Genomic DNA, 16,808 nt, shown 5'->3' with positions numbered 1-16,808 from the left:
CTTCTTTGTTCTATTTGCAACTTTGAATAAGACATAATTATTGCCCCCAACATCTGGTGTTTTGCTGACCAGGCATATCTTAGCAAAAGCAAGGTTATCTTTGGTTATTCTGCTTTCTCTTAGCTATTGCTAGGCCTCTACCTCTTGACCAAATTCTGGACTTTGGGCCTGTACACAAATCCATATACCAGGTTATTACATCAGCAATGGATTTTTACCCTTCAGTCCCTCCTCTTGACCCTAGGGTTCCCTAACCTGCCAGGTCAAATATACCAATTTGAATGTACCCAGTCTATTTCGGAGTTGCCGATAAAGCACAAATACCATCAGGAATGTCAGTATAGACACTCCCCACATAACTTGACAAAATAGCACCCAGATCCATCCCCAGGGGACCTTATCACCTGAGATGGCATTGCCCATGATCTCACTTTTACCTCCACTGCCTGGTTCTGCGCCTTCGAGTACTTCACATTAGCCTGGTCCACGGTTTTCCCTATCAGGGTGTACCTCAGATGGCCTTCCCCATTATGCCTCTGGGCCTTGGACACCAACGCCTCGAGCTTCGCCTGCAGGGCCTGTAGAACCTCCTCTAGATACTTACTGCTGTAATGCCATTCCGGATCCCATGTTAGGTTACTCATCATTGGCGAAATACGGTGGAGCCGCATCCCGTCAACAGTCAGGGTTGCCCTTTGGGGAACCATCATGCATACGGATGGATGCCTCGAGGGCCAGGGCTTTCCATTTAGCTCGAACCTAGACAGATTCATTAGAATATTATATGGGCATGTACACAGAATTTCCTTATCAGAGTGTGTGCAACATTCACTAGGATGCAATGCTCTCCCAGTGACCTCGGAATATGCAATGCCTTCTATCTTAATAACATGATCCCTCCTCCATACTTGCATGGAGGTCACCATCCTGGCTCGCTGTAAATGAGGGATGCCCAGAGGTACCAAAAGGTTAAAGAGTATACTGTGACCTGTCCAAACTGGTCTTTGGCCTCTTATTGATTCTCTGTTTCCCCATGCCCATGGAGGGGTATTGGGGAGATAGGGTTCCACTACTTCCATAAGGGCTGGGTGGACCCGGCCATCAAGGAGATCGGTTACAATTCCCTGTGTGGTGATGGCCAAAGTTTGTCCTGCTCTCCAACAACTCTCCTCCTGTGCCTTTATTTTAGTACCATTTATTAGCAGGCTGGTGACTTCTTGACCCAGGTATTTTGTTATATCTAATGAGGTGGATACAGAGGTTGACAGATCCTTCAAGCTGTCCCCCTTTAAAGATAATCTGGACACTGGTTGCATTAAGTACAGACCCTCAAAGAGGGCCACAGCATCATCTAAGGGTGTCACCCTGTACATGGCACACTACTTGCGTCCTTCCTCATGCATCACAGGGAGAGCAGGAGCTACAGCAGGAGCTTCCTCATGGTCGCTCTGGTTGTCCTGGTCACCCTTCAGTCCTTCCTCCTCCACTTCCTCTTGTTTACCTGTGGAGACACTTGTGGAAACATTGTTAGTATTGACAGATGCTGATTTAAAATAATAAAGCATCTTTTTTCATAGAGGGCCACCATCAGTGTTTCAGGGCGGCTTTCATTTGTCTCCACCCCAGATGAGCTGGAGACTGGATGGCATGGAGCAGCAGAGCCAGTACGCACTCTGGGGCTACCAGCTCCTCCTCCCCTGGCCCATACCAGAAGTGATTCTTATACACACAGCCTTGTTCTTCCAATTTACATTTTTCTTCTGGGCTTATGGTTGCATATTGTTTTTTTAAATTTACTTCCTCTTCGGGCACTACAGCTGCACAAATCTTAATAGGACTTGTTTGTGCAATTTCTTTGGCCCGTTTATCTGCCTAGTAATTTCCGTTTTGTTCCTCGCTTGAGATTTTATTATGTGCTTTTATCTTTACTACTGCCAGTTCTGAGGGTAGTTTGGCAGCTTGTGTTAGTCTTTGAACTGCCTCCATATTATTAATTGGCTTGCCAGTTGTTGTTATAAAACCCCTGCGTGACCACACGTCCATGTAATCATGTACTACTCCGAATGCATATCTGCTGTCTGTGTATACAGTAAGCTTCTTGCCTTCCCCCACTCTCAAAGCTTCAGTGAGGCCTGTTAGCTCCGCTTCTTGTGCTGACTTTGATCCTTCCATCTGACCTGACGCTATCATTGTCCCGTCACCGAGTACCAGTGCCCATCCAGTGTGTGGCACTCCATTTTCATACTTTCTTGATCCATCTACATACAGAATTATATCTGAATTCTTTAATGGCTCTTCTTTAACTCTCCCCAACACTTCCTCTTCCCTATCTATAAGACATGCGTGTACCTCTCCCTCTACGTTCAGACATTCAGCTACATTTATTCCTTTGTCCCTTACTATAGGGGAGTTGGGGTTTTGCAAGCACAATGTTGATTCCCACTGACTCCTGCGGGCATCTGTTACAGATCTTAGCCGCCCGGTATTAAGGTGATCAATAAGTGTATGGGGTGTATGTAACACTAATTTCCTCGTGAGAGCGTATGATTTACAAGCTTTTACCGCCCACATAGTTCAAGCTAGAGCTACTACGCACTCCAGTAGTCCCTGGGATACAGGGGGTCTCAAGGTGCCACAAGTACTCCTTTTCTTTTTGCGAATACAGACTAACACGGCTGCTACTCTGAAACCTGTCAAGGTAGATAGGTATGCTACTGGATGCTGCTTATCTCCCTGAAGTTGTGGCAATGCAGCTGAGTACTGAGTTTCACTATGGCTGCAGTAAAGGTGGAACAGCTTTCCCATATTGGGTAAACCCAGGCTGGGGGCAGAGGCTAAAGCCTGTTTTATTTTTATAAATGCCTTTTCTTGTTCTCTGCCCCATATTACTAACTCGTTTGCAGGCTTTCCTCCTCTAGTGAGGCTTTGAATTGGTTCCACCATCTCTGAGTACTCCGAAATATATGTTCTACAAAAATTGAGGTCCCCGCACCTTCCAGCCTTCCTTAACTGTACGTGTTTTTTTTAACTCTCCAATTGCCTGCTTTCCGTCTACTGTGAGTGCTTTCTCTCCCTGTGATCTGCTATGCCCTAGATATAAAACCTGCTGCTGTTGCAATTGAGCTTTCTTTGTGCTTAATTGAAATCCTGCCTCGCAGAGATATATAAACAGTCTGTTTAGGGTTTTTAAATGGTCCTTTTTATTTGAATTGGCAATTAGCAAGTCATCTACATACTGCAGTATTACTACAGGACAGGCCCAACAAAGAAAATAACAGAACGCCACTAGCCATCACCTTCAGCCCCCAACTAAAACCTCTCCAACGCATCATCAAGGATCTACAACCTATCCTGAAGGATGAGCCATCACTCTCACAGATCTTGGGAGACAGGCCAGTCCTTGCTTACAGACAGCCCCCCAACCTGAAGCAAATACTCACCAGCAACCACACACCACACAACAGAACCACTAACCCAGGAACCTATCCTTGCAACAAAGCCTGTTGCCAACTCTGTCCACATATCTATTCAGGGGATACCATCATAGGGCCTAATCACATCAGCCACACTATCAGAGGCTCGTTCACCTGCGCATCTACCAATGTGATATATGCCATCATGTGCCAGCAATGCCCCTCTGCCATGTACATTGGCCAAACTGGACAGTCTCTACGTAAAAGAATGAATGGACACAAATCAGACGTCAAGAATTATAACATTCAAAAACCAGTTGGAGAACACTTCAATCTCTCTGGTCACTCGATTACAGACCTAAGAGTGGCTATCCTTCAACAAAAAAGCTTCAAAACCAGACTCCAATGAGAGACTGCTGAATTGGAATTAATTTGCAACCTGGATACAATTAACTTAGGCTTGAATAGAGACTGGGAATGGATGAGTCATTACACAAAGTAAAACTATTTCCCCATGGTATTTCTCCCCCTCACCCCACCCCCCACTGTTCCTCTGATATTCTTGTTAACTGCTGGAATTAGCCTACCTTGCTTGTCACCATGAAAGGTTTTCCTCCTTTCCCCCCCCCGCTGCTGGTGATGGCTTATCTTAAGTGATCACTCTCCTTACAGTAAAAAGAAAAGGAGTACTTGTGGCACCTTAGAGACTAACAAATTTATTAGAGCATAAGCTTTCGTGAGCTACAGCTCACTTCATCGGATGCATCCGAATGCATCCGATGAAGTGAGCTGTAGCTCACGAAAGCTTATGCTCTAATAAATTTGTTAGTCTCTAAGGTGCCACAAGTACTCCTTTTCTTTTTGCGAATACAGACTAACACGGCTGCTACTCTGAAACCTCTCCTTACAGTGTGTATGATAAACCCATTGTTTCATGTTCTCTGTGTGTGTATATAAATCTCTCCTCTATTTTTTCCACCAAATGCATCCGATGAAGTGAGCTGTAGCTCACGAAAGCTTATGCTCTAATAAATTTGTTAGTCTCTAAGGTGCCACAAGTACTGCTTTTCTTTTTGCGAATACAGACTAACACGGCTGCTACTCTGAAACCTGCAGTATTACAGTATCCCCTTCCAAAAGCACCAGTGTTATTACTTCTGCCATTGCCCTGTGGAAGATAGAGGGAGAATTATGGAACCCCTGGGGTACTCGGGTCCAAGTGTACTGCTGGTCTCTCATGGTAAATGCAAATTTCTCCTGACTCTCTTTTGCAAGGGGAATACTCCAAAATCCATTAGCTATATCCAGGACTGAGAATACTGAATGTCCTGGTTTTAGCAAATTAAGGTTAGTGGCAGGGCTTGCCACAATAGGATGTGCCTTTGGAGTCACCCAGTTAAGGTGGGTGTAGTCTATAAGTTAACTTCCAGGTCTCGTCTGGCTTTCGGATGGGCCAAATTTGGAGAGTTAGTTATGGAGGTGTTTTTTTCTAATTACCCCTTTAGATTCCAAATTAGTGACTATACTTTTAACTGCCTCTAAGGCTTCTGCCTGTGGGCTTTATGAATTGGCCCTTCTACAGATATAGGCTTCATGTTTACTAGCCCACAATCTTGTTTATCTGTTGCCCACACTCCAGAGTGAAGGGAACACAGTGTTTCTACTGGACTCTCCCTTCTACCCCCCGGTATTATTGCTTTACTACTGGCTATCATGGCTATATTTTGAGATAATCTCTCCTGTTTGGACCCTCTGGCCTATTCAATGCAGCTAGCTCTGGGGTTGATTACTCCCCCGAGCTCCTTAAGGAGATCTATGCTGCAAATTGTGTCTCCCTGTTTGGGGCAAACCCAGATTTGACTGACTGTGATTATATCTTCAAATTCTATTTCTACTGGCTGGCTTAGGGTTGCTTTTAATATTCCCCCTCCCACCCCTTCAATCCATATGGTTCAACAGGTGAGGGGGAGATCTTGGCTGGTTATCGATACTGAGGCTCCTGTGTCTATTAACATGTTGCACGGTCAGCCCCCCACGTGCGTTAAGAAACATCCTGGGGTCACCTTCGGTTCCAGCCACAGAGGCCGCTAATACCTATTTGCTAGCCAGGAGTTTGAGCAACTCCTGGATTTGTTTATCTTTTTCTTGTTCTTGGGTACTAGTTGTATCAGTTTTATTCTGTTTGTTTGGCCATTGGCCCTCCTTACCCCACCTCACCCCACCCCACCCCTTGGGGTGAAGCAGTCTTCCTTTATGTGGCCACTCCTTTTACAATTGCTGCATGTTTTGATTTTATTTTTATTTTTACAGTTACATGCCAGATGTCTGGGCTTATTGCACGTGAAGCAGGTAGTGGTTTTGATTCTATGAACTGCTGTAATTTCCTCAGAGGGGGTGGTTGCTGCTACCTTCCTCTTTTTCCTGTTTTCTACTTCTGTGGCCCATTTCATTACTGCTGAGTATGTCTCTCCCACTGAGATGCCTAATGCCAGGACTGCTCGGTGGTCTTCAGACAGCCTTTCCTTTAGGATTTGGAGGAATACATCATGGTCTCGGGATGTTATATTCTCCAGACCTGAATAAGCTCAAAATGCATTCCATTTCTTTTCAGCATAAGACATGGCAGACTCCCCCTTCTGCTGAACCACTGGTTGCAAAGCACCCCCAGCTAGAGGTCTGGGCTCCTAGAACAGCAGATAGTACATTTCTGAATTCTGTTACGGTGCCTGCCTCTGGGTTTGGAATTCCTGCTGGTTCTCCAGCTTTGATCCCCTCCCGCAGGGTTGGGGTTATGATCTTCAGCCCAGTGCTGAAGAGGTTGTCTTCTATCTTCTAGGTTGTCCCACGCATCCCTGGGGCATTTACACTTGACCAGGATGTGAACATCCTTCCTATGGAGGCCATGTATTTCAGCCAGGCCATCCAGCTTGTCCCAGAACTCAGTATTCTTGTTATCTTGTTTGAGTTTGGGTAAATCAGACAGTAACGCCTGTTTTTCCTGGGGGGCGAAGGGACGGTAGATTTCCGTTGTTTCAGTCCTGAGTCCCCTTACTGGTTCACCCTCTGCATTAACATTTCTGAACCTCCTTAACTGCATTTTGATTGGAGCCATATGCTGTACTTGCTCCCCTGGTGCAATTAATCCTTGTGATGCCCCTTTATTGTCTCTGGGGGTGCCCAAATTTGACCTTTCACATGAAGAAATGTATGGAGGGGGTTCTGATTCCTCCCCTTTGCCTTGTGCTGCTGAGTTTTCCCCCAGATAGTTAACCAGTGATGCAGTTGGCTGACAAATGCCGGGAGTGGGCTCTCCCCCTCCTGCTCTGGGTGTGTGTCCCAGGCATGGTCAATGTAGTTCTTTTGTTCTGGGATCTTTTCCAATTTCCTGATAATTACATGGTTTAAAGAACAAGCTCTTATCCTTTAGAGCCTGATTCTCAGATTTTAAAGTTGCAATTTCTCTTTCTTTTAGGTTGAGTATATTTAATAGCACTATTACTGCCTTGGCTTTTTTGTCACTTTTCTGATTATTTCACCAAGTACCAGATTTGCCTCTGGTCTGGCTGCAGAGTAGTTTGTTTTTTTAGCCGCTGTCTGTCAAGTTTTGACATGTTTATATTCCAAACACTCTTGTGGGCTGATGATCGCCTCTCTTTTTGATGCCATGGGCTTTTACTCGCCTTGGCTGCAGACCTTGTTTTTGGGAACTTACATTTTTCTTTCTAAATGCTGTAGTCTCAATCTCTGCAGCCTTGATGGGGATTTACCTTTCCCCCTTTTTATGCCATGGTCTCAATTTCCACAGCCTTGATGGGGATTTACCTTTCCCCCTTTTTATGCTATGGTCTCAATTTCCACAGCCTTTTATGAAGACGTCTCCCCCCTCTTTTTAACTACCACGCGGTCTTACGTTACACCCAGCTGCCGGCCTTATTGGTTGGAGACTTCGTGCTATTTGAAAGCATGTACATTACATGCCTGGGAGGGGGGCACTCCCCTAGGACTTGCAATGTTATGTGCAATAAGGAAATGGGACCACCAGTTTGCACTGCCTACCGCTTGCGTACCCAGCCAGTACTGGGCTTAACTCATGGTCAATCACTTGCTGGTGGTTTATCCAAATCCTCCATAACACCCCCTTAATTTAAACAGTACGTGATCCTCTTGCACTTGTCTTCCCTCCCAATTGGTACCCTTATTTAACCCCTCTGCTTGGACTACACGTGTCTAGGTTCCTTCACACTTAAATTTAAAAAGTGGGAACAAGATGTGTCTGAAGGGATGAGAGACTTCTATCCCTGGCCTAATGAGGAGGTAAAGTAAACATACTCACCTCCTTTTTGGATTTTAGTCTGAGATCCTCAATCAGCTCACAAGCCTGTATCCCGGACGAGCCCCCAGACTGAAGGACATAAATCCACACCATGTAGAGGTCAAGCATAGGAGTTTATTACGTACAGCGCTGACGGAGTGTCACCTCGCTTATTAGGCTCAGAGACACTATCAATTGATTACAATGGAATATATGGATTTTCTATGGGCGGGGAAAGTGACGGGGTAGGCAGTCCCACACCCCCGGATAGGTTTAGCTGCAAGACATGATAACACAGTAGCCAATGGTCAAAAGGTTACATAATGTCTCCGCCCATGGTCTCAAGTTAACAAATTAACATTTAGCATTTAATTAGTACTTTAATAAATGTATTAGTATAGAATATATGTTGGATTCAATTTGGGGTCCATAGGAATGAAGTAGCTCCTTTGATTGTCCAACAGATATATATCTAGGGGTAAAAGCAAAGAAACAGTGAAAGTATATGGCAATAAAGATTGTCTTTCAAGTTGCTTACTTGTGTTTTAAGGCAGGCATTGGTTCCTGGGAAAGGGAGGAGGCCATATCTTATACTGACATGCTTGAACCTTTCATAAACTCAAGGTTGGATGTGTGGACTATTTAGTTTCTTTATCAGACTCTTGCAAGGGACCTTGTGCTAAATAAATCATCAATGAGTTCTCCTTTACCCATTACTTTAGCAACATTCAAAGAATTCTAACAGACTAGCAAGACCAAGTTTTCCGTTTGCGGACACCACGGTAGCAGAATGTGTTGCAGTAGACAAGCCTGGAGATGAAGTTGTGAGGACCACCATGAAGGACCACAGTGAAGTCTCTTAATTAGCCTAACAAAGAAAAAGCCATTTCTGGCCACTGATATATGATTGTCCAGGAACAGCAATGGGTCCAAATGGATCCATGACCACACACCCATCTTAGCAGTCAGAGGTCAGATACCTTCAATGGAAGGTGAGTCAACAGCTTCTGCCAGGTCCCTGAAACACTGACCCTTTCTACCATCCTTCAGTGTCCAGTCTCCATGTCCAAAAACAAGCTTTGCTGCTTGTTGATGATGCAGATAGGTCCTTACAGTGATAGACAGATACAGTCAGTGATAGTTTCATTCCTCAGGATGTTTTTACATACACATTCACCAAGAGGGGACCCCAATCTGCTGCAAAGATCTCTGGGGCAGGGGCTGGTTTATTGCATAAAGCAACACGCACACACACTTAAGGTTCCATGTAAATATCCAATAGTAAATAACTGCTGCTCTCCAGAAATGACCAGATCCATGTTAACGTGTAACAGGTACAGACTGCAGTTCCATAGTAGCGTTATATTATTAAAGGCCTAGATTACAATGATCTGTAGAAAGAATTTTGAGTTTAAATGACCATAACTAGTCAGGAACTTGATTTTATGTCCCCTGTGAAAGACAGTATCTCTATCAGTGTGGACCCGCCTGCCTCCAATACCCTGTTGGGCATTGGTTCAACAGTGGCTTAGAGGGAAGGAATTTCACTTACTGCATAACCATCACAACTCCCCAGAGAACCTAGGAGTTCCCAGAATATCTCCTGTCCAACCTGAGCTTGTCTTATATCAGCTACCCTTTGTCTGTCTTCACCTCTTGTTATAGTTGTGAGACGAAATTCAATTCTCAGCCCAAGAGCAGAAGCATGTCAGGTCTTTAATGCACCATGCGCACATAATCGCGCTCTAGGCAAAAATAATTTGGATGCTCCAGTTGAGTTCCCTGCATTTTTCATAGATATTTGATGCTCCAAGGGACTACTGGCAGCATATGCATGAGCCGTTTCCTTAGGATGTGGGTCCTTATGCACCAGACCGTCTATTGACTCCTTCTCCATGATCCTGCAATTATAGGACGAGGTTATGCATTTCAATAGGTATTGTTCTGTTAGATGTAAGGAAGAAAGTTGAAACCACTCAGCCAGCAAGAATTAAGCTAAGCTGCGAATCGAAGCCACACAGAGCAAAGAAAGTAGAGGTTAAATTCTTTCTACCGAATTCTACCCTCGTTCTATATGGTCAGAAGTTCTCTCTCCAGCTTTACATATCCATAATAATAATAGACATCAGTGGAGGTTTTCCGCCTTGTAAGTACAGTATTAATACTTACTGAAAGATCCAATTTGAAATGTCAATGGCATAAAAAAAAACCATTGCAAGTCTACTTCATTCTAAACATAGAGAGATTCAAGAGCATGCGTTGTTGAGCATGCCTGGGGCAAACACTGGTTTGTGAAATTTCTTGGTCTGAGCTTTACAAAAATTTCTAAGAAAAGGATAAAAGCAAGAACAGCCAAGAAAGGTGTCAGAATGGGGTTGAGAGAAAATTCTATGCTAGTTAGTGTTATGGGGCTATTGACTTCCATGGGGCTACACTGATGGACATCAGTTGAGGTTCCAGTCCATACACTGGTTTGATAGTAATGAAAGATGTGAAGGCTAGGAACAAATGCCCATTCCACGGTAGTCATAATCTTTGCTGGTCCCGGATAGTCTTCAGCACTAAGGAAAGGGTGGGGGTCTAGGAAATTCACCAGTAGCTGGAACAAAACAGCCTAATAGTCTGGAGAAGCACCTGTTCTGTTCCGTCTATCTGAAGGGTGAGAAGATGTGTTAGGTAAACCAGCCTGAGGACTCTGGAGGGAAAAGCAATAGGGCAAGATGTAAATAGCAAAATCTCCCTGAGGGAACATACCTTTGCTATCTATAGTGCTCCTCACTGTAATAGCTAAGCATTGAGGGGTCTGATGTGTCGTCACCAGGAAATCAGTGGACCACAGAACTTAAATTGGATATGCAAGTGAACTTTGGAATGGGGAGGGAACATTCATTTCCTTGATACGACTGGACTTATACTATTTGGGATACAGTTACTGGTTTGGGCAAAATCAAGGTGCACATACTGATTGCTCCCCCATGGACAGGGCTACTAGAGAGACTTAGCTATCAAATGAAGAAACAGGGACAGTGGACCTGCAGAGCGGTGGAATTTAAAGTCTTATGTGACCCAGATTGGACAATGGGACAAAACTGAATCCAGGGAGCTGATGTCCTGAAGGCCAAGCCACAGCTCCCATAATCTATTGCACACGGACACTAAGAGGAGCTCCAACTAAAACTGCTATTACACTTTGTAGGATCCCCTAACAGTGGAGGAAAAAGAGGAGTCAATGAAAACGGAGTACTGACGCACAGTACATTGCTGGCAAACGCACGTTATCCACTCATGACCTTGTGGAGTGATTTTATTTCCTTATATGGGCCTGCTGTTCTCTGCACTCTCCTGTTCAATATCTATTGTTCTGCTGGCATTCCATTCCAGGAATGAAGATACAGAGAGAACAAAACAATTCTACATGCTCTTTTGGGGGAGCTAACACCACTCTGAATGTGGAGAGGGATGGCTTAGAAATGACTGATTTCCATGCCAAGCATTGATGGATTTCACTGCAGACATTTATTTGAACAGGGCAGTACAAGTTGATAAGAATGCTTCCCAGCCTCTCCCAAAATTGCTTTCTTTTTCCAATGGCGATTATAGTCAAAGGACTTTTTTAAACCAGTCCAAGGCAGCATGGAGTAAAAATGCTGACATTCATTCCAAACAGAATCTGCTCTGCTTAATGATGCGGGAAGTTGTCAGAGGCATTTTTACAAGTTATCTTTCCAGACCTCTTACAAAGCAAAGGACGTATATTTTCACCTTTCAAACAATCTGCAGTTTTTCAAGCCATCACTTAGCATGTGTGCATTGTTTTTAAACTACCCTCCGCCTCGAGGCAACAAGATCCAGGGGTCAGAACAGGAGCCTGGCAGACTGAGCTTCTTGATTTTTATTCCCCAATATCAGAACGTGTAACTTACTCCCTCTGAGCCTCAACTTCCTCATCTCTAAAATGAGGATAGTGACCCAACATCTGTAAAGTGCTTTCAGAGATCCCCAGAAGAGAGGCATCATGCAAGTTTCAGAGTAGCAGCCGTGTTAGTCTGTATTCGCAAAAAGAAAAGGAGTACTTGTGGCACCTTGTCTCTAAGGTGCCACAAGTACTCCTTTTCATCATGCAAGTTGTGACATTATGAGTGTAATACTATGCCTAAACTCTGTACCGTTTTCTTTTTACTTCAACATTATCTTAATAAAATTATAATATCTCATTGAAAGGTGACAGGGCCAGAAAGAGTTAATTAACTCACAAACTGACTTGACTTATGGCCGAACTTTAGAGACTAGTTAGGAAGATATGTAAATAAATAGAGCTTTGAAATGCAAGCCTGTATTGTTAGAGATAGAAGGGTGGTAGTTTGCTCAGGTCTTGTGAGGCAGGCAAACAAGTCTTGTCTATTGCTATAGCTTTGATTCAAAGATCAAAAAAGGAGAATTAACATTTAGGAAGACACTTCAGTGAAATAGTATTATTGTCAATAGGTCTCTTTGAAGGTGGTGGTAACCTGTAGCTGAACTGTTAAATGGATAAATTACCCTGTACTAATTGCCATGACATTTAGGAGAAGGAAAGTTAAGCCTATTGTTTTCTCAGGCCAAAAGGCTGCTGGAAATGTTTAAAAACCTTGGGACATGATCCTTCTTCATCTCAGATCTGCTTTGGGCTTCAAGAGGAGGAAACCTTAAGCCATAAGGGTTGAGATCCCCAGTCACTGACTGGAGTCACCCTGAATATGGATATTGGACCATAACTTATGGACTGTTTCTCAAAGGACGTTTGGCAACTACAAGCTCAGCTCTGCTACGTATCTGAACCTCAGGAATTGAATTCAAGTCTGTCTGTATATTGATCTTTTAACCAACACGCTCTCTCTTTTTTAAGAAATTTTAGTTTAGTTAATAAGAATTGACTATAAGCATGTATTTTGGGTAAGATTTAAGTTATCATTTGACCTGGGTCTGGGGCTTGGTCCTTTGGGATCAGGAGAACCTTTTCTTTTATATGATGAAATAAGATTTTCAGAATTTATCATCCTATGTTTGACATGTGTGTCTGGAGGAAGGCCTGAGGCTGGGTACTTTAAGGGAACTGCATTGTTTGGACTGCTGAGTAACCAGGGAGGTGCTATAGAAGCTGTTTTGGGCTGGCTTAGTAAATCTAAGTATTGGAATATCCACCAGCTTCTGGGATTTGTCTGCCCTGTTCTGTTTGCAGTTCACTCTAATTGAGTGACCTCAGCTGGCTCCCGCGGGCAGCACTGTCACAACTGTGTATTATTATACCTAGAGACATAGAATGTTAATGCGGGCTACATCCAGGGCAAACAATCTGAACATGGGAGTACAAAGAAAATCTTACTACCCATGGTATTTATATGGCTCCCCATTATCTTAGTGTTTGAGCCCCTCACAATCTTTTCATGTATTTATCCTCTACACCCCTGGGAGGCAAGAAGCGCTATTCCAGTTTTTACAGATGGGGAACTTGCCCACTGACCTCTGGTTCCCCCATGTCCTAGGCTAGCACCTTAACCTCTGGACCACCAAGGAATCTGAGAACAATGGATAGAGCAAAGGGCCAGAATCTATCATGATAACAGTTATGCCAGAATGTGCCCTTTTAATCTTTATAAATGACAGGAGAAACCAGCACCTTTGTCTTCTAGCACAGCACCATATTAAATAGATATAACTGGAATTTTAAAGCATTGTTTCAAAACCCCATCTGGACTCCCAAATTGTTATTGGACTGGTTAATAGTTCCAGCTGTATTTTTAATATATGTATCCTTTGTTCTGTAAAGTCTTGGATTGCTTTTATATCTGGAAGTTTTGCCATGCAATTGAATGCCATGAACCTGCTTTATTCAGATTTATACAAGCTATATGGGAAATCAGAAACTAGCACAACTCTCCAAGAACAATAAGTAACACAAACAAAAGTGTTTAAAGGGTTTTATTATTTAACATTACTCTTAGAATATACTTCCAGCTATGCCAAGAAAAATAGAAACATTGAAGTGGTATTTTTCTGGGAAAGATACAAAAGTTCATTGTAAAGATTTCCATCCTTTTCCAATGGTGGCCCTCTGCTTCCATTAAAACATGTCCGAAACATGCCAAACCTTACTCAGTTGTAGCACCATAGTGTCGACGTTCCCTAGCTCAACAGAAGGGGGTTTTCTGTCCATGTGCAGAATCCACCACCCTGAGCAGTGCTAGTTAGGTCGACTAAAGAATTCTCCCATCAACACAGCTGTGTTTACACTGGGGATTAGGTCATCTTAACCACAGTGCCCCGGGGGTGTGAATTTTTCACACCCCTGAGCAACGTAGAGAGGTCCATCTAAATTTTAGCTGTAAACGAGAGCTCAGACAACCAAAATCTCTAGTCACTTTTGACAATTTGGGCCCCAATGTGTTGCACATTATCTTCACAGGCTGTTGGTTCCTTGGGACCAGTATTTTGCTATGGCACATTTCCTTAGACACTAGACTTTTTAAAAAACAAAAAAAAACCCAAAACATTTGTACATGGCACATGCCCATTAGATTTTAAATAAATAAAAGCCAACAAAAGAGGAGCTGCATACTGCTTTATGTCCCTGGCTACGATGCAGGCAGGTACACGGCCACTTTCATCAGGACAACCCACCCACATGCCCACCTTTGAGTCAATAACCACCCACTTGAGAGCTGAGCACACAGTTCCTTTCCCAGTGGCTGGTTGGGCTTCAGCCTTGTCCCAGGTTCACTATATCCAACTGCGTAGGAAGCCCTTAATGATGTTTTTGCAAAGAGTGATGGAGCACAAGCAGTGTCATGGTCTATAATTAGGCATCCAAGCACTTTACAGAGGACGTACTTAAGGAAGAAATGGTTGAGAGAATTTTGTATGTGGTACTTTGTCCAACAAAGATTATAAAGGCAGAGAGAAAACTATTTACCAGCCTTGGGGGAGAAATCAAATTCATTTCATCCAGTTATAACTGCAGCAGATGTTCACTATTTGTGCATGTGCCTGTTACATTATAGTTTTTAACCAACCTGAACGTTTAAACAAACAAGACAAAAAAAAATAATCAAAATGATTCCACTAAAAGGATTAGCTTCTTATTTCGTCCATCTACTCCTGGAACAGGCCTTAGTACCAGATAGATCAAAGGCCATGCTTAAAAATTTTAAACGTCATCATGTAAACAAGTTAACAGATCTCTAAGTGTTCCTCTAGAGCTTGCTCCCAGCTACTGCTTTCTATATGGCTTAGCATAGAAACAGAATTACAAGATAATGGATATAATTAAGTTTTCTGATGCAAAACCTGGGGCAGAGAGCTTACTTCCACAGTAAACTAGATATTTCCCACCAAGGTAGCCCGTCTGTTGTTCTCCTCCAAAGCCGAAAGCTACTGAAAGGAGCGACATTTCCAAGCTGCCCAAGGATCGTGGGGAGAGATTCAGTTCATTTCTTCTGGAAGAAGCCCATGATGGAGACCTGTTTGTTGGCTTTGCTGGCTGTGGCTGCCCCTTTCTTCAGGCCCTTCCGATCCTCCTTGGATTCTTTCTTCACAGCTGCCGTGGACTGACTGTGTGCAGCTGGCAGCTTGGACTTGATGAATTCCTCTTCACTATCTGAACAGGATTCGCTCTCATAAACCTTTTCAGTCACTGGAAAGAGAACATGACAGGAGTGGTTAAGCCTTTGCTCAGAACAGCCTCAATCAACCAAGCAGTATATTCAGGGAATCAATGAGGATGTATGAGAGGCACACAACACAAGGACAGTTAAAATTAATAGCATCCTGGCTCTGCAGTTTTCAGGTATGCAAGTGGGACAATTTGGAGACTCTGCCTCGGTTCAGTGTATGAATTCTGGTTGGTGCTACAAAGTTATAAAATTGTTGCATCAGGGAATGCCTCTATGTGGATGCGGAATGTACCAGTTGCTGATACAGATGGCAATATGTATCCCCCTACCAAACCAGGGACAATGGAGAGGAGTTAAGATCCTGTGTATGAAGTAAACCATAAACTAGAAGTCTCACACCTTTGGTGGCATTCTGGGGAACATGCAAGAGCTGCTGGGGAGGCTTGGGGGAGATGACTCTGGTTTCCAAGTCTAATCGCCTTGGTCCTGGAGTCCACACTGCCAAAAAGGGAGTCAGGCACAAGATTTGCCCCTGGAGTACGTGCCTAGAGGCCCAAAGCCAAGCTACACTCTACCCAGCCCCAGCAAATTAAGGGTACGTGGGATTCAGCATTTGGATCCCCTCACAGCAGTCTGGCGAGTGTCCAGCAGAGGGCACTCAACCAGATTTGTGACATCAAGTTACGACAATGTCAGCAAGGCAGAGGCCAAAAACAAAAGAACTAGCTGGGATAGCTCCCACTGACACAGTAACAATACCTAGCTCTTATGCAGCACTTTTCACCTACTGATCTCAAAGCACTTAGAGGTAGCAAGTATCATTGTCCCCATTTTACTGATGAGAAAATGGAGGCCAGAGGTGGAATGACTTGTCCAAGGTCTCTCAGCAGATCACAGAGCTGGGAATAAAACCCAGGTCTCCTGAGTCCCAGTCCAGAGCTCTTATTGACTGGGCTAGACTGCCTCCATCACTTTTAAGATGAATGGAGTGAGGTTACGTAGTGAAAGATGGCACATTAACAGCCGTGGAAGATTATGTCCTCTCTTCTACCTAGGGCCTTATGCAGTGCCCATCTCCTTGGTATCTGAGTGCATAGTCCGCCAGAGAGCAGGCTCCCCAAGCGCTTCAGCCCTGTTGGGTGGGACTGCCTTCCTGGATGAGAGGGCAGTTCAGTTGCCAAATCTTCTCACTGCATAGAGCCTACAACAGGGAGGGTGCCAAGTACACTGAAGATTTTTGCAACAAGGACAATTGTCCGCTAGGGACTAGACTGCAGACACCAATTCATTTTTCACAGAACACGCAGCAGCTATCAGAGAGTAACGGCTTTCAGTAACTACTGACCAAGACTGAATCTGAGCCGTTACCCAAACAGAAAGGTTCAACAGCCCAATCCGAATCCCATCCACTCCCACAACAGCACTGTTAGGGCA

The 16,808-nt window shown here is 43.9% G+C and overlaps 1 protein-coding gene and 1 long non-coding RNA gene across 3 annotated transcripts in view; both read right to left on the bottom strand.

Annotated features, from left to right (window-relative positions):
• Positions 1-1,033: 1,033 nt before the first annotated feature.
• On the bottom strand, positions 1,034-8,144 carry LOC122457858. Its single transcript, XR_006277538.1, has 2 exons — positions 7,747-8,144; positions 1,034-1,501 (listed from the first exon to the last, which is right to left on the bottom strand). It is a non-coding gene; the product is annotated as an uncharacterized LOC122457858 (long non-coding RNA).
• Positions 8,145-13,667: 5,523 nt separating this feature from the next.
• The window catches only part of POLD3 (DNA polymerase delta 3, accessory subunit), a 38,535-nt gene continuing 35,394 nt past the window's right edge, over positions 13,668-16,808 (bottom strand). For both annotated transcript variants that reach the window (XM_038382040.2, XM_038382031.1), the window contains exon 12: positions 13,668-15,394. In XM_038382040.2, coding sequence (XP_038237968.1) covers positions 15,189-15,394 — 206 coding nt within the window. In that variant the 3' untranslated portion in view covers positions 13,668-15,188. The remainder of the gene's footprint in view (positions 15,395-16,808) is intronic.

The sequence above is a fragment of the Dermochelys coriacea genome, chromosome 1 (genome assembly GCF_009764565.3).
Source record: "Dermochelys coriacea isolate rDerCor1 chromosome 1, rDerCor1.pri.v4, whole genome shotgun sequence".
Lineage (NCBI taxonomy): Eukaryota > Metazoa > Chordata > Testudines > Dermochelyidae > Dermochelys > Dermochelys coriacea.
This window is presented reverse-complemented; position numbering and strand designations above follow the sequence as displayed.